General features: G+C 65.9%; 1 protein-coding gene across 3 annotated transcripts in view; it reads left to right on the plus strand.

The window, feature by feature from the left end:
• The window catches only part of NDST1 (N-deacetylase and N-sulfotransferase 1), an 89,020-nt gene that overhangs the window by 44,220 nt on the left and 27,657 nt on the right, over positions 1-17,143 (plus strand). For all 3 annotated transcript variants that reach the window (XR_014839152.1, XM_021085025.2, XM_021085023.2), the window contains exon 2: positions 11,618-12,456. Coding sequence is in view for 2 of the 3 variants with exons in the window: in XM_021085025.2 (XP_020940684.1) it covers positions 11,944-12,456 (513 nt within the window). In the remaining variant the exon portion in view is untranslated. The remainder of the gene's footprint in view (positions 1-11,617; positions 12,457-17,143) is intronic.

Here is a 17,143-nt window from a genome sequence, read left to right on the forward strand (position 1 = left end):
GGTGCTGGTCAGTCTGCAGGTGTTCCGCGCCCACACGGGCGCCCAGCCCTGCCCGCTCCCGCCTCCGCCCGCCTGCCTCTCGCGTGGGCCTCAGCCTCGCCTGTGCCAAGACGCGGGAGGTGCAGAGACCCCCGGCACCTCCCTGACCCAGCCCCAGGGGCTCGGGGTTATCTGTTCCGTGCCATGGGATGTAGGATTCAGGCCAGACATCCGTTTGAATCTCGGCTCAGCAGCTGGAACCGGGAGCTCAGGCTAGTCGCTTCCCTGCCACGAGCCTTAGTTCCGTTCTCATCAACTGGGGCCTTGGCGAAGCCAGCCGAGCCTCGAGCAGAGGGCGCTGCGCACGGGTCACAGGGAGACGGTAGTAGATGCTTCCTGCCAGGGTGGGGCTGTGGCCACTGTGCCCGTGCCTGGGGGTGAGCTGTGGAGGTCAGTGTCGCCGCTGCAGGGTGACCAGCTGGGAGATCGGAGGGCACCCGGGGTCATCAGGCACTGTTCCATGTCACAGGACACGGCGGGCCTGCCTGAAAGGAGAGGGGGCCTGGCGGGGTCCCTTTGGGCTCAGTGCCAGGCCGGGTCGAGGGCAAGGCGAACGGGGCACTTGGCAGACTAAGGAGCACCTGCTCAGGGCCACGTCCTCCAGGCTCCCGGCATGGTGCTGGCGGGCGCCCCTGGATGCCTCACCCCAGCCTAGTCTGGGGCTGTCCTGCGGACCCCGGGGATGTGGGGAACCTGCGGGCTACCTGGTGGGGTCTCACCGAGGCCCCGTGGCCCCTCTTCAAAAGGCCTGTGTTAAGTCGGTCACCTGCCCCGCTTTTCAGTGTCTCTGCTCTCCGCCGTCTGGGGTGCCGAGAAAGCCTGGCCCTCGCGCCCCTCCCCACCTGCGGGCCCCTCCCCCTGCCGGCTGCACCTCCCGTGGAGCCCCTCACCCCGGAGGGGAGCGTGCTGGCGGCGGGCTCCTCTTGCGGTGACAAGCCACAGCCAGTCTGGAGGGGTGAGGCCGCTTTCGCGTCAGCCCCGATGCAGCTTCCCTGGTCTCAGCAGGTGGGGCTGTGCCCACCAGGCCTCTAGGAGGTCAGGGGACTTCTGCGGCTCCAAGTGCCTCAAGGCTTCCCCTTCCTCTGTTGTCCCCAGAGCACCTGGCTTCCCTGTCCCCTGGCCAGAGGGCCTGGAGCCTTTTCAGTTTCCCGGAGCCTCTCATGGCTCCTGGAAGGCCTGGCCTCGGGGCGTCCATCTGGGCCTGTGGCCTGGGCCTGGGGTGACGTGGTAGGAGATGGCCCCAGCTGCCGATCCCAACCAGGGACCCTGGGACCTCCCGCGCTGGCCGGAGCCTAGGCCGCCCTCATGGGGTGGTGTCAGGGGCCTTGGGCAGTCGGCTGTCCCCTGCCCCGGGCCCTCCACGCACCGATACGCCGCTGCCCCCGCCGCTGGGCCTGAAATCGTGCTGCAGCAGGTTTGCTTGGGGTCTCCTTGGCGTCCTGGGCAAAGGCAGATACACTCGCAGGTGGCCGCTCCTTGGCGTGTGCTGCCGAAGAGCAGGCCCAGGCTGGCCTGGCCCTGGTCCACCCGCTGCGCGTCCCCCGCGAGCTGCTTCTCCTTCTGGGCTTTGTGACCCCCACCCTCTGGCACGTACCCTCCCCCCACCACGGGCGGGGCCCAAAGCCTCGGTCAGAGATGCTGGTCCCAAAGCGGGTAGGGCCCTTCTTCCTGTGAGGAGGGGTGGGCAGAGCTGCAGCCCCTGCTTAGCTCTGCTGCTGGTGGGGGCTCGTCCAGCCCCGCTGCCGCCTCTCTTGAGAGGAACCCCGAGGGCCCGACGCCTTCAGGGGCGACACGTGTCCCGAGATATGGTGTGGGGCGCCTCTGGCGGGGTGGGGAGCCCCTGCCTGCTGCGGGGTCCCCGGGTGCGGGGCAGGGTTGGGTAAGACACCCTCTTCCTGAGGTTTGGGAGGGAGGGACATGGGGGTGGGAGGCTTCCGGGAACACGGTGGGTGCCTCGGGGTGCCTTGGGGCCACCCCTCCCCCCCAGGGAGGGGACGGGGCGGGCAGTAATGCCACTTGTCCCGGTTGTGGGACGGGGCGCGGCCATGTTGAGTGAGGAGTGTGGAGCCGTCAGGCGGACTCGGCGAAGTGACCTGGAGCTGAGTGGGGGGTTGCGTCATTCTCTCCCCACGGCCCGTGTCACCTGCCCTCGTCCGTCCTCCCAGGTCTGTCTGAAGCGCGTACCCACAGTGTGTGCGTGTTCATGCTCGTGCAGGAGGAGTCTGGGGGCACAGGGTCCTGTCCCTGCTCAGGACAGGAAGCGGGTCCCTGGAGCACCCAGCCCTCGGCGCTGCCCCTGGGAGACGGAGCAGGCTGGGGCCGGGGGCCGGGCAGGAAGGGCTCAGCGGCGGCTGCGGGCAGCGTGGCAAGCCCACCCGTCCCCCCGAAGCCAGCGGGCCTCACGGGGGACACTGGAGCCACGCCGCGTGGGTGGCCTCGGCCCCGTCTGGGCCGCGAGGCTGCGGCTCGGCACGGCCAGAGGAGCCGCCGCGGGGCTTCCATGTTCTTCCCGGGGCTCTGGGCGGGGACCTCGTGGGGGGTGTGGTGTCGGGGAGAGTCCGCTGGCCGCCTTCCTGAGACCCTCGACGGGGTCTGCGGCCCAGGGAGGTCACGCCCCTGATGTGGGCCCAGCCTCACTGCCCGGTTGCGGGGACAGGCTCAGAGGCGGGAAGGGCAGGGCCTGGAGGTGCTCAGAGGATGGGACCCGGACGCCAGCCCGGTGGAGTTTGCTTCCGTTTCCCGGAGATGGCGCCCTGGCCCACCGCCCCGCACCCCTGTGTTGGCATCTCCCGGGAGTCAGAGCAACCGGGGGCCGCAGCGGGGAGGGCAGGGCCCGGGACCTCTCCGCCCGGTGGGGCAGACGGGAGGGGCTCAGGGCGTGGGAACCTGCCTCTGCTTCGACAGGAGAAGGTGGCGCGTGACGCGTCGGGATGGGGTAGCGCCCACCGCAGCACCCGCACTGAGGAGGCCCGTGAGGCGCCAGCGTCCTTGGTGTCGGCCCTGGTAGCGGACATCGCCTGGTCCTGCCTCTCTCCCCGCTTCCTTGGCGTGAGGCTCCTGCCTGGGGCCTAGAGGCGGCCTCCCTTTCTCACGTGGGGTCCCTGTCCGTCTGGGAGGGCGGAGGCCCAGGCAGGGCACCGTGAGGGCCCTGTGGCCGAGGTCCCGCCTGTCCACGCAGGAAGGACGCGTTCCCGTTGCTGGAGAAGCCGGTCAGCCTGCACATAGGTGGCGAGGCTGGGTACCTGCAGGAAGCCTCTCCCTGGGTCCTTTGGGCTGCAGACCTGGGGCAAGAATGCCTGGCGCACTGGGCAGCCGCATGGCCATGACGAGCAGGGGCTCCAGGGTGGGCCGCGGGGGGCCGTCCTGGCTCCACCCCGCCCACCTGTGACTTGGGTTGGTCGCTTTGCACCCTCTCTGAGCCTAGGTTTCCTGGTCCACGAAGTACGCCGGTCAGTGACACCTCCGCGCCGGGTGTGAGGCCTGGGGAGTCGGGGGAAGCTGGTGTGGGGCCTGGCGGGTCCCCAGGAGCTTGGTTGTGCCGGCCGCTGACAGCGAGGGAGGTTGTGATACTTGCAAGGAAAGACTCATTGTTTTCAAGTGCCTGTGATCAAGAGCCGAGGAGGAATAGCTGTGGACCTGACTCTGCATGGATAGGTTTGGGGGCTGGGCAGAGAGCCCTGTTTTGGGGAGCGCCGTGGGCCAAGGAAGAGCCGGCCCGCGAGGGACCTGCCCTAGGGGCCTACGTGGGAGCGGCCGGTCCTGGCCGCTCCTGTCCCCGTCCCGCTCCCACCCCCAGCTGCCTTGCCTGTGTACGCAGTACGTCCTTTTTCAGACCTGGTGCAAAAGTAAACTCAGCTCCGGCCCTGTTGGGAGAGAGACAGGTTCTCAATAAGCAGGGGTCTACGTTCGTGGGGATTCTGCGGGGCGCTGCCCTCGGGGAAGGGCAGCCAGAGCACATCCCCGGTGGAGCCCTGGGGCGCGAACTCAAGCTTTGTGCTTGTTTGTTTGTTGATTAATGCCCATTTGTGGGTCTGCTTCTAAGAAGGATCGTCAGAGGCTGCTTTTGACGTTAAAACGCACACAAGATGCATGAAAACAGAAACGCAAAGAGCGGCGGAGGGTGGGGGTGCAGGGTGCTGGCCTGGGTGCCAGCGCGGGTGACCCTGGGCGTGCGTTGCTGTCGGATGGGGCGGCACATGGGGCTCCGGTGCTGCCGTGCCGAGATCCCAGTAAGCACGCGTCAGCCCTGAGGCTGGCCGGTCCCTCGGGGCCTGAGCCTCTCGCCTGTGAGACGGAGGAGCGGTAGGTCGTGGTGCTGGGGGAGGGGGTACGTGACAGCGTGTAGGACAGGCCTGTGCCACGTCCCCTCGACGGAGGTTCATGGTTCATACGTTAGCTTGGTGGCTGCTCAGGGCAGACGCGGAAGGGGAAGGGCTCATCAGCCCTGGGTTCCGAGCCCTTCTGCCTGGACGGCTCTTAGTGGAGTTGGGCACCAGCGTTTTCATTGTGAGAACAGCCGACACCGCAGCCTGGTGGGCGTCAGAGCAGCGGCGCCGAGGACGTCTCAGATCCGCAGCTGGCAGGGCCCAGCTCTCGGCCGGGGCTGAGGCTGGCCTTGAAGAAGGGCGCGCAGGGCTCAGGGGACAAGAAAATGGGCCGAGGGGCTCCCGTTGTGGCACGGTGGAAGTGAATCCGACTGCTGTCCACAAGGACGCAGGTTCGCTCGCTGGCCTGGCTCAGTGGGTTAAGGATCCACTGTTGCCGTGAGCTGTGGTGTAGGCCGCAGACATGGCTCGGATGCTGTGTTGCTGTGGCTGAGGTGTAGGCCCACGGCTGTAGCTCTGAGTCGACCCCTAGCCTGGGACCTCCTTCCTTCCTTCCGCTCTTTCTCTTTCTTTCTTGTCTTTTCACGGCCGCACCTGCAGCATATGGAGGTTCTCAGGCTAGAGGTCTAATCAGAGAGCTGCAGCTGTCGGCCTACAGCACAGCCACAGCAACGCCGGATCCTTAACCCACTGAGCGAGGCCAGGGGTCGAACCCACGTCCACGTGGATGCTAGTCGAGTTTGTTAACCACTGAGCCACGACGGGAACTCCTGGGAAGCTCCTTTAAAAAAAGATGAAGAAAAGAAAACGGGCCGAGGCAAGTGTGGGGGGGCTGGCGGCACCAGCGCGGGCCCTCCCTCTGGGCCTCAGGGTCCCCACATGCTCACCGCAGCGTGGGCCGCGCACTCCGCCGTCCCTCAGGTGACGGGTGGGCAGCATCTTGCCCCCGGCCGGGTGGCCCCGTGGGGCTGTGGGGCGGGTTCCGGCGGAGGGAAAGGGAGGGCTTTGCTGCCGCCCTGGCCCCCCTCCCGCACAGCAGGGAGCAGGTGCGGAGGGCGGGCTCTGCTCCGCCCGGGGGGCGCCACCGGGCTCCGGCAGGGTGGCTGCGGGGTGCGGCTGGGTCATGGGTGGTGGCGATGACTGTACTGGGGGTGTGGTGGGCTGGGAGGGGACGTGTCAGCTGTGACGAGCGGCCCTGGGCTTGCCTACGGGGCTGCCAGGCCCTGGCCGTCGCCCCTCCTCCTCCCCCAGGCCGGGTGCCCGTTCTCACGCCTTGTAGCCTGCTCGCCAGGCTCCCTGCAGCCCCACCCGGTGCAGCTCCCCGGGACGACGCCACTTGAGCGCACGTGTGCGCTGGCGCGTGGAGGTGCGAGGACGAGGTCGCGCTGCCCGGGCGGGACGGAACGTCTGGGCTGGGGGAGCCTGCGGGCTGGGGGGGGTCTTGCTCCATTCACCAGTGCCAGCATCACCCCCGACCCAGAAAACCTCGGAGCCCCAAAGCTTGCGTCTTCAGTGGCCAGCAGCCGACTGGGGACCCGCGGGGCTCAGTAGGGACGGAGCGAGGGAACAGGGAGGGGTCACCTGCGTGGCCCGAGCCCGGCGCTCCCACGCGCGCCCCTCGTCCTTCCTCGGAGCCGCTGTGAATGTGCCGTGTGGCTCCGGGCCGGTTCCTCCCTGGGCCTCAGCTTCCAGGCCCCTGCAGCGGATGGCCTTCTTCAGCACGTGTCGGCCCCGAGCGGTGTCACGCGCATCCTCTCAGCCTCGGCAGCAGCCCCGGAGGATGACAAGCCGTAGCACCCCACTCTGTGCTTGGGGAGACGGAGGCTCAGAGAGGCTGAGCGACTTGCCCAGAGGTCGCCAGCTGGCGCCTCGCGGAGGCAGCATGGAAGGCTCCGCGGGCTCCCGTCTGAGCCCGGAGCAGATGCCGGCGGCTGCGGCCTTGCTGCCTCTTGGAGGGTCTGGGGCGAAACCGCATACGATGCACGCAGCCCATCGCAGGAGACCTACCGTCCGCCCTAGGCGTGGGCATGTGGGGGTCCCACACAAGGCCCCGGGGCTCTCGGTCTCACGGCCGGAGCGCACCTGTCCCTCCAGGGCAGAGCCCGGCCGCCTCCGCAGTCCTGCTGTCTCCGCTGGTCTCAGAAGTCCCTTGTAGCTCGGCCTCCCTTCTCTCTGGGTCCTGGAGAGGATGGCGGGGGCACCAGAGCGTTTCGGAGGTGGGGGTGGAGGAAACGGTGACTTCGACTCCAGAGCAGTGGCCACCGCTACCGTGGTATTTCCCGAAAGTGCGGCGTTGCCATGGCGTCTCCATGGCGACCAGAGCATCTCATTATCCCTCGCACCTTGGCAGGGAAGGCTGGGCCCAGGGCTGGGAGAGCCCAGGGCGAGCCCACCTGAAGGCTGGAGGGCTCGGTAGCCGAGGCCCCTCAAGCTCCCCCCGCGGAGATGCCCCTCGGGGCCGTGTCATGGGGCCTGGGTTCAGGTGTCGGCTCTGCCACCGACAGTTGTGCGACGTCAGGCCGGAGCCTCCTTTTCCGCAGCTGTGGGTGTGCGGAAGGGTGGCAGCAGTTGTGAGGGTGAGCGAGGTAAAGTATGTGAGCGCCCTGCCCGTGCCAGGCTCCCCGGAGCGCAGTAAAAACGGCAGTGATGGAGGTCCCGTCGTGGCGCCGTGGTGAACGAATCCGACTAGGGACCATGAGGTTGCGGGTTCGATCCCTGGCTTTTGCTCGGTGGGTTAGGGATCCGGCGGTGCCGTGAGCGCAGACGCAGCTCGGATCCCGCGTGGCTGTGGCTGTGGCGTAGGCCGGCAGCTACTGCTCCGATTGGACCCCTGGCCTGGGAACCTCCGCGTGCTGCGGAAGCGGCCCTAGAAAAGGCAACAAGACATCAAAAAAAGAAAAAACAATAATGATAACTATGGTGTTATTTTTATTGTAGGAACACCTGGGCTTCGTGGACGAATGAAGTCACTCGTCTGGAGCCTCGGTTGCCTAATCTGTAAATTGGGACTAATGAGAGCGGCTCCGTCGTACACACCCTGTGAGCTCGCAGGGCCCCGTGCTGGGGAGAGCGCTGGGAGTGTCCCCACTTGGCCCTGTGCTTGGGGCGTCAGGCACCTGGGAAGGAGCAAGAGAAGAGAGTGCATGCATGGAGGGCCTCTGGGTGCAGGTGCCAGGTAGCAGGCAGGGCCTGCCCTCACGCAGGTTGGGTAAGCCCCAGTCCCCCCGAGGTCCGCAAGCTCCACATCCTCAGGTGTGCGCAGGGGCTGGGCAGGAAGCCCCGAGAGAGGGAGGGGAGCCGTGGGCGGGTGCCCGCCCGTCTGAGGCCGCGCTTGACCTCGGCAGCCGCTGGCAGCCAGTGGGGGTGCTCGTAGCATCTCAGGGAAGCGCTCTCATGGAAGGTGAGGTTCTGGCTTTTATGTGGAATCTCCTGATGGTAAGGTGCTGGTAACTGATCGTGAAGTTCCTGCTGTGCCTCAGTGCTGAAGAACCTGACTGGCACCCATGAGGACGCAGGTTTGATCCCTGGCCTGGCTCAGCGGGTGAAGGATCTGGTGTTGGCGGGAGCTGTGGTATGGGTCACAGACACGGCTCGGATCCCGTGTGGCTGCGGCTGTGGTGTAGGCCGGCAGCAAAAAGATACTGGTAACTAATCTCCAGTTGAAGACAAGTGCTGTCGGAATTTGAGCTTTACAAAGAGCCGATTCTTAGGACACCGAGCACACACCCCCCGGCCGCCAGCAGCTGACACCGACACCCGCTCCTGCCTCCTGTTTTGGCTTGAGGGTCCCGGTTTGCAGCTTCCACACTGTGGACGTGGGGAGGCCAGGGAGTGAGGGGTGGAGGTGACTTGAGAGAGGTGGTGACGCTAAAAGGGTGCGTAAGTGTCCCAAGGGGCCAGGGGAGGCCTTCCAGGCAGGGGAAGCTCATTGCCGACCAAGACTGGTGACTGGCTGGGCGAGACGGGAGTTTAGCAAAATGGCTGGCGATGCTGGCAAGGCCTAGGCAGTGGGGAAGTGCTGAGACCTCAGCCCCCAGCTGTCTTGAAGCCTGGGGGGGTCCAGGGCCATTAGGCCCCCACCCCCCGCATTTGCCAGCCTTGAGCCACAGGGGTGCAGGAGCTCAGGGTGGTGTGGAGGGGCCTCGAGTGGCTGGTGCCGGGCCTTTGAGGGGCTGCCGTGCTGGAGGTCCCCGTGGCCAGTGTGCGGGCGATCAGCCCTGTGCCGGGGGGTCGGGGGCCAGGTGGCCCCCTCTCTTTTCCTGTACCCTCTCTCAGGCCTGGGCTTTTTTGCTTTTTTTAAAGAGATCCGAATACATTTTTTTTGGCTTTCCCAGCACATTATTTTTTTTCTACTGTACAGCCTGGTGACCCAGTTATGCACGTACAGCCTCTTCTCCCCACATGATGAGGCTGCATCGTAAGTGACTGGACATAGTTCCCAGTGCCACACAGCAGGCCCGCGTTGCTCATCCATTCCAAAGGCCAGAGTCTGCGTCTCTTAACCCCAGGCTCCCCCCAACCCCCGGCCTGGGCTTTGCATGGCCTTCTCCCCAGCCTCCTGGCCTCTGTCGGGCCTCTGCCCCTCCACCCAGCTCCTGGGCAAGGCCTGGCTTCTGAAAGTGTGGCTTTGGGGGGTTCAGTGCAGCTAGAGACGAGAGCGAGTGAGCCTGGAGCGTGACCTGCTTTGTGGGCTCGGGTGTCCCCCGTGTTGAGTGCACCCTAGTTAAGCAGCAGGAGCTGCTTGCTTCAGGGATAATGATTGGGAAACCGGGGCACGGGAAGGTGACGCGTGCGGCATGCGGCTGGGTGTGGCTCTTGTCTGCCCGCGTAGCTCTCGGGCTCTGTTAACCGAGTGCTTTCGGTCCCGGCTGGGCTGGGGGCCTGGGCCTGGGCTCTGGGCCTCTTACAACAGCGTCCAGCGTATGTGCACTTTTTTTTTCTTAATGGGAAAGTGTCAGATTCTCGCAGGGCCTGTGCCGCCCAGAGTCCTGGCCCTCCGCTGGCTGCCTCATTCGCACACATGCTGAAAGGTTTTTAATGCCATAGACGGAAGGCCAGTGGCCCAAGTGGGCGGTCGATCCCAGGCATCGGCAGCGGCGGGCAGCTTTGGGTGGGAGGCAGGGGGCACTCCCTGCAGCTGCTGGGCAAGGGGGGCTGCCCTTATCGATGGGAAGTGGGACGCCGGGGCCCCTTGGGAATGAGCAGCACCAGTCACCCCAGCTCTCCTGGCTCGCCCTGCTGTCAGATAGAATTGCAGGCACCGCTTGGGAAGCTCTGCCGCCCCCTCATCGCCAGGCTGCACACTTGCCTCTGTCTTCCTGTTCCTGGTCAACCCTTACCTGGCGTTGTGGCCAGGCAGGTACTGTTTCCTCCAAGAAGCCTTCCTGGGCTGTGCCCCCTCTGCCTCCCGGAGGGTTCAGGCCCTCGGTTCTCTCGGATGCCTGCCCTCCCGCTGTGGCACGAGCCCCCTGCGCTGCAGGGGCCTATTTCCTTGGCTGCCGTGGGTCCCCTTGGCGCTGGCACGCGGTAGAGACTGAGCTGCAGAACAGCAGAGGTGGGAGAGCCCCGGATGCCACCTGGGCCAGGCCCCGTCTGGCAGGCGCGAAGCCCAGCAAGGGGGGGGGAGTGCCTGGGGCCACACAGCCCGTCGTCGTTGCTGTTGTCCTGTCGTTGTGGCGAAGCAGGAGCAGGCCTCACACCAAGACTCGGCCACGTCTGGCTTCTGAGCACATCTGTTAGAAACATTGGTTTTCTTATATTCGCAAAATTAATAAGTGATTATTGTAGGAAACTTAGGAACCAAAAAAGGAAAATCAGAACTGACGGTTACCTTGTTTTGGATTTAGTAACAGTCTGTGGCCCGTGCGCACGAGTTTAACAAAACACGACTGGTGTGCTCGGTAAGTGTCTTCCTCTCAGTGGCCTGCGGGGCGCCTCATTTCGGGCTCGGTCCATGTCCCCGCGTCGGCGGCTGCCTGGATTCCTTCCTGGGCCCGCCTGGCTCCACTGAGACAGCGCCTGTTGTTGGGCTGCTCTGCAGGCGAACCTTTGCACACTCGCGCTGCTGCTGCCTCTAGGCCAAGGGCTCGGAAGCACGGGAGGGTCTCCGTGTGCTGTGCCTGCGCCGAGTACGCCCTGCAACCTTGGGGCTCCGAAGGGTTTTGACCTTCACTCCCAGCTCCAGCTCGAGGCCCACGTCCCCTCAGTGGCTGCGCCAGCCCAGCCCTCACGCCTTTTACCCTCGTCCCTGTCTCCCGTCCCGAGGGAGCTCGGCTGCCCCCCGTGAGCGGCTGCCTCCGCTCGGGTTTCAGGGAGACGGAGGGCCGTGGTGGGGGCGCCGCTTGGGCGAGGCCGTTGGGGTCTCTGCGCAGCGGGTGTGGGTGTGAAGTCCTCGTTAACCCTCCAGGGAGACCAGTCTAGGTGGGGTCCCGGGCAGGGCACGGGGCTGCGGGGAGGCTGGGACCCAGAGTTCTGGCTGCTTGGGGGACACGGCCCACCGAAGGCGTTGCTCCCTCAAGGCAGGGCCTTCAGCTCCCTGCTGTCCCGGGCTGCTGGGTGTCACTGTGGGCACGTGCCTGCGGGGCGAGGGCCACGTGCTGCCTGAGAGCAGGTGGTGGAGGGTGAGCGAGGCCTGTTGCGCCAGGGCCGAGCGCAGCAGCTGCTCCCGTCCGGCTCCTCAGACGGCTTTCCTCGCCCGTCCTCCCCACCCCCCGTGCCCCCCCATGCGGCCTGTGATGCTCGAGAGGGGCCTTGCCGCTCAGCCGAGCCGCGCACGCCGCACAGCCGGCTCCCTTCTTCTGCCGGCGGGGCCGCCGGGCCGGTGTCCAGAGAGGGGGCACCGTTGCGGGGGGTGAGGGGCCCAGTGTGGGGTGGCCTTTGGCTCCAGCTCCCAGGCCTTGCCGTGTTTATTGCTGTCTCGGTCCTTCCAGCTTCTGGAGCTTTCTTGGTTTGGCCTTGGCCTCCGCGAGTCGTAATGAGGAGAAACGACTGTTGTGGACGCCAGACGCGGGGCCGCCCTGCCTGATTTCCACACAGGGTTGGACTTCGCCCCCCAGCCTCGTGTGAGGCGGAAACTGTTGGCAGCAAGTGGGGAGGCGGAGGCTCCGAGGGGTCAGGGAGCAGGGCCCCGGGACACGCGTCCAGGCGGGGCCGCCGTCGTTGAACTTGGGCCCAGCTGGTTGGTCCCGGGCGCCCGCAGCCCCACAGCCCGCGCACCTCCTTGGCGTCTTCTGACTCTGCTCCTCTCTCCGCAGCCTCGGCCCCCGGGACCCCACCGAGGGAGCGGCATGCGGCGCCCCCGGGCCTGCCCAGCGTCCTGCGGCCGGCTGCCCAGCCCCCCCAGGAGGCCCTGACGCCCTGGGGCGCTTCTGCTGTGCACAGGACCACGTGGGGGTTTGCCATGGTGACATAAGGGGCGCGGAGGGAGGAAGGAGCGCACCCAGCCGCGGACCGCGCCTCTGGCTGGGAGGAAGGGCCAGGGCCCGCGTCCCCCGCTCCCGTGCCCCGACTCTCTGCGAATCTGGTGGACGGCTCGGTGTCTCCTCCCGCGCGGGGCCCTGGGGCGGCCTCGGGGGCCGGGATGCCCGTCCCGGCGCGCCTCCGCAGGCTGTGTCGGCACGTGTCCCCACAGGCCGTGCTCTTCCTGCTGTTCGTCTTCTGCCTGTTCAGCGTGTTTGTCTCGGCCTACTACCTGTATGGCTGGAAGCGGGGCCTGGAGCCCTCGGCGGACGCCCCCGAGCCTGACTGCGGGGACCCGCCGCCCGTGGCCCCCAGCCGCCTGCTGCCGCTCAAGCCCGTGCAGGCGGCCGCCCCGTCCCGCACGGACCCGTTGGTGCTGGTGTTTGTGGAGAGCCTCTACTCCCAGCTGGGCCAGGAGGTGGTGGCCATCCTGGAGTCCAGCCGCTTCAAGTACCGCACGGAGATCGCCCCCGGCAAGGGCGACATGCCCACGCTCACCGACAAGGGCCGCGGCCGCTTCGCCCTCATCATCTACGAGAACATTCTCAAGTACGTCAACCTGGACGCCTGGAACCGGGAGCTGCTGGACAAGTACTGCGTGGCCTACGGCGTGGGCATCATCGGCTTCTTCAAGGTACGAGGGCACGGGGCGCGCCAGGCCGGCGTGGCTCTCCGCTGCACACTCGCTGGCCGAGCGCCTGCCTTGCCTTACCTGGGAGGTGGCGGGATGGCAGCGCCTGCGCCTGCGGTAGGGACACCTGACTGGGGCGTCGCCCACCGTGCCCGGGGCCCCGCACATAGCAGGCCCCAGGGCTGGGTGAGGGGAGGAGAACGGACGCCCCGAACCCGTCCCGCCGTCCTCCCAAGGGATGGGGGGGCCCCCTGTTTGCAGACGGGCAAACCGGGGCTCGGGAGGCCTGAGTATGGGTCTGAAGCTGTGCCACCTGTGAGCGGGAGAGCCCGGCCCGAACCTGGCCATAGGCGGGGTCAGGGGCTCTCCGCCCTTTCCCTTGGCTGAGGAGGCAGCGGGGTTTCTTCTGTGGGCTCCGGGGGAGACTCAGCACCTGCTGGGACCCCAGGCCTGGCTGAATGTGTCCCACAGAGAAGCTGTCCTCGGGGAGGAGCTGGAGGGGGCTGCAGAGGCCCCGGCCAGGGAGCTCTGGCCTGCGCGATGGGTGCGGGGTGTTTGGTCCCACGTTCGGCAAATACTTCCCGAGTGCTCACCGCGTCCCAGGGCCTTCGCTGGGCACTGGGAACGCAGCGGTGATCGAACGGGGCCGCGTCCCTGCTGTCTCGCAGGTGACATTTCAGTGCAGTGGGTGGGGTGGGTGACCAGACAGTGAACAAACAAACACCGTGTGGCAGGTGGTGATAAGTACAAAAAAAGAGCAGGGCAGGACACGCGGGCAAGGGGTGGGGCTGTTGGTGGTGGTTCGGACGGAGTGGCCGGGGAGGCTGGGAGGGCATGAGAGGTGCCTTCCCGGCAGAAGTGACAGGAAGCACATGGGTTCTGAGGCCGGCTCTTGCTGGGTGTGACTGCCGAGAGGACGGGGGCTGGGTCAGAAGTGCCCTGTGTCTCCGACAGCTGCCCTGTGTCCCCAGGCACTGGCGGCACTGCCGTGCCCTGCCCCCTCCCTCCGCGCTGGCAGGAGCCGGGCCTGGCTGAGGGCCTCTCACGGCCTGTTCTCTCAGGCGCTAAACGGACGATTACTCTGCCCCTGAAAAGGGTTGTGGGCCGGGACGCTGAAAGCCCTTAGGAGTCCTGCAGGAGAGCAAGCCGGTGAGGTCTGCCCCCCACTGGCCTGGCGACAAAGCCCTGTGTTCCACGGCTCCCCGCCGGGAAGCGCCGGCCTGGTCGATGGCCAAGCAGCGGCATCCGGCGGCTTCGCTGCCTCTGTTCCCTTTCCTGCCGTGAACTTCAGGACCTGGATGCAGAGCCCCAGGCCTGAAACGCGCCACAGCGGCTGAGGCTCCCGAGTGCTCCTCCAGCACCGGGCGCGCCTGTGGGCTTCAGGCGAGTTAACACTGTGTCAGCACTGAGCCCCCGCCAGGCCGGGGCGTCATCCGGATTCCGGGGGGAGGGAAGCGGAGGGCTGGAGCGCCTCTAAGAAGCTCCGAGCTGGGGTTTGAACCCAGGTGTTCTGGCTCCAGAGGCTTTATTCCTGCTACTGTGGAGTGACTCCAGGACCCTGCGATGCCCCAGAGGCCATGCCAGCGCACAGCGCTCCCGCTGTCTCTGGGGACGAGGCTGTGGGCTTGCTCGCTGGGCGCGGCGGTGCAGCAGCGCTTGGCTCCCAGCCGGCGCTGGCGCCCTGCTCTGAGGCCCGGGAGGGACGGGGTCGTGCTCCGAGTCTCACGGGGCTCCGTGGCCTTTTCTGGGTCTCCAGGCTGCCTTCGGCGCTGTGTCCGACAGGACCCTCCTCGGTTTTGATCGGGGACCTGGGGCTCGGGGCTCTGGTGGGAGCCACCTGGTGGTCAGGCTGCACCTTCTGCCAGGCCTGCGTGGGGCTGGGTCGTGGGCTTGGGACCCCGGGCCCGGGGACCCTGCCTTCCCAAGCTCCCAGGTCAGGGGAGGGCTGGCAAGTCCAGACTTGGGGTCAGCTCTTCCTGTCACTTAGCGGCACAGCGGCCTTGGGGAGGGTGTTCACCCCGTCTGTCAAGTGGGCCCGATCACAGCACCTGCCTCGCTGTGCCAGGCGGAGGGTGGGACAGCGGGCAGGGAGCGCTCACCCGTGCCCGCACCCAGAGCCGCCAGTAAATGGCAGCTGGCACGCCTTGTCCTCTCGCCTCGGCAAAGCCAGCTGGTGGTAGCTCTTTATCTCTGTGGCTCTGGCCAGCACGTGGCCCTCAGGTCCCTGAGGGTGGGGGCTGATCTTCCTCCACAGCCCCGTTTTCCCGGCTCTGCGTCGCAGCTCCAGGGGCCCCGGGGCTGAGCACGTCCTGGCAGAGGCCCCTTAGACTGCACGCTTCCCACGCGCCCGAGCTCACTGCTCTGCAGGCTTTGCCGTGTGACTGTCACAGCTCCCCCGTGAGGTGGCCGCTTTATTTTCAGATGAGTAGCTGAGGCTCGGAAAGTTCCCTGGCTTTCCGAGTAGACCGACGTGGCTAGTTGGTTAGAGCCAGGGTTTGGCAGCTCTGCTGGTCGCTTCTCACCTGCCCGCCGGTGAGTGTGTCAAAACCAACCGACCCACATGCGCCAGTCCTGAGGCCCAGAGAGGTGGGACCTTGGGGTCCCCTGTGCCAAGGTCGTGCAGCCAGTTGCTGTTGGCTGCCACCTAGTCTGTCCCGGGCACCCCTGTTCCCGGGTCAAGGCCCTTCCTTCCCCTGCCTCGTGACCCCACTGGCAGATCTGGCGTCTCATGCGGGGCCCCAGTGCTGAAAAACAGGAGGGCTTCCCCCCCAAAGCCGAGGCCCGCAACGGGGCTCCGTCGCTGCGATGCCGGGGCTCGTTCTCCATGCCTTGCTCCTTCCAGCGTCATCTCGGTGGGCGGTCAGCGCCCTGGCTTCCTCCCTTCCCCGATGTCTCCAGCCCGACCGCTGGCTGAGCCGCCAGCTCCTGGCAGTCAGCTCAAGGTCGGGGCTTTGAAATGGGATCCCCAGGGGCTGGTGGTCCAGTGTGGCCTCTCAGGCCACAGCAGGGGATGGACGGGGCCTGAAACGTCGCTGGCGCCACACTGCTTTTGTCCCGGGCCGGCTTGGGAGTTGTGGGGGGCCTGGGACAGGGGCGGGGGGGCCTCTCGGGATGGGGTTCTCAACCCCAGAGGCTGGCTCAGGGCCGGGTGGGGAGGTGGCAGGTACTCCTGGTGAGTGGAGAGTCAGATGCAAGCCCCTCAGCTTGGCTGATAAGGGCCGGGCTCTGCAGGGCCTGCCGGGGAACTGGAAAGCAGCCCCTCTGCGTGGAGGTGAGCGCTAAAGACGCCTGGGCTGTGCCCTTGTGCCGCACTCCCCTGGCCAGCTCTCCAGGGTGGGCCTGGCACCACCCTGCCCCCCTCCCAACCTCACTTGGTACCTTTGAGCCCCCACCATTGTCCACAGCGGCCAGGTGGATCTTTGGAAAATGCACGTTGGAACCTGTCATTCTCTGTTCACAACCCTTTGATGGAGTCTCTTTGACGGCTTCCCGCTGCCACTTCCAGCCTCCGGGGTCCTGCAGGTCTGGCCCCAGCTGACCTTCCTGCTTCGTCTCCTCCCCTCTCAGTCACTCTGCTGGCTCTCGCTGCCCCTTGGCTGTGCTGAGCCCTTCGCAACCTCAGGGCCTCTGCCCTTGGCCCATCCCTGGGGCTCTTACTCGGTCTTTAAGTCCTGCTTCAGAGTCCCTTTCTCCAGGAAGCCTCCCCAGGCCAGCTGACGGCCCCGCGACCTGCTTTTCCGGAACCGGGACCTCTTCCTGTGTAACACGTGCCTCCTGGAAGGTTCGGGTCCTTCTGCTGTTCGATTGCGCTCTCTCCCCTGCCCGCCTTGAAGGTCCAGGGGGGCAGGAGCCAGGTCTGTTTTGCTTACTGCATATCTGGCACTTGACGCAGTGCCAGGCACAGTGAATCGCTGTGGATAAACACATGAAGCCCGTACTGCACAGGTGTCGTGTGCCAGGTATTTGGGATCGGCCTGTTCCTCTTTCTTTTTAAAAATTCGCTTACTCATCAAACGTGTGTTTACTCCCACTGTCAAGCCTGTGCTGGCGCCAGGGATCCGAGGTAGAAATGACACAGTCCTTGTCCTTGAGAAGGTGAAGACTGGTCGCGGGGACCCTGCACAGTCAGGGCAGCAGTCAGGGTGGCGGGAAGTGCGGCAGCGGGCCTTGGATGTGGTCCCAGCGAGGCCAGGGAGAGAGGAGGTTCTTTGCATTGGGTTTTATTTTATTTTATTCATTTTAGGGCCACACTTGTGGCACATGGAGGTTCCCAGGCTAGGAGTCAAATCGGAACTGCAGCTGCTGGCCTACACCACAGCCACAGCAACGCCAGATCTGAGCTGCACCTGCAACCTACACCACAACCAAGGCGACGCAGGATCGTTAACCCACTGAGTGAGGCCAGGGATCAGACTCGCAACCTCATGGTTCCTAGTTGAATTTGTTTCCGCTGTGCCACTACAGGAACTCCTTTTTCTTTTTTGCATTGGGTTTTGAAGGATGAGCAGGAGTTTGCCAGGCCAGAAAGACCGAAAGGAGCTATGGCACAGGGACAAGGACAAATTGTACTGTATCTATCCTGGGAGGGTGAGGGATGAGGAGCAGGGGCTGAGAAAAGAAAAGGGGCTGCTGTGGGTACTGCCTGCAGGCCCCCAGCTTGCTGGCGGCAGTGGGCACTCAGGAGAAGGAG

This window comes from Sus scrofa, chromosome 2, assembly GCF_054392235.1.
Source record: "Sus scrofa isolate SSC_HxYL_T2T_F1_AM1 chromosome 2, Sscrofa_HxYL_maternal_Yorkshire_Landrace_v2.0, whole genome shotgun sequence".
Classification (NCBI taxonomy): domain Eukaryota; kingdom Metazoa; phylum Chordata; class Mammalia; order Artiodactyla; family Suidae; genus Sus; species Sus scrofa.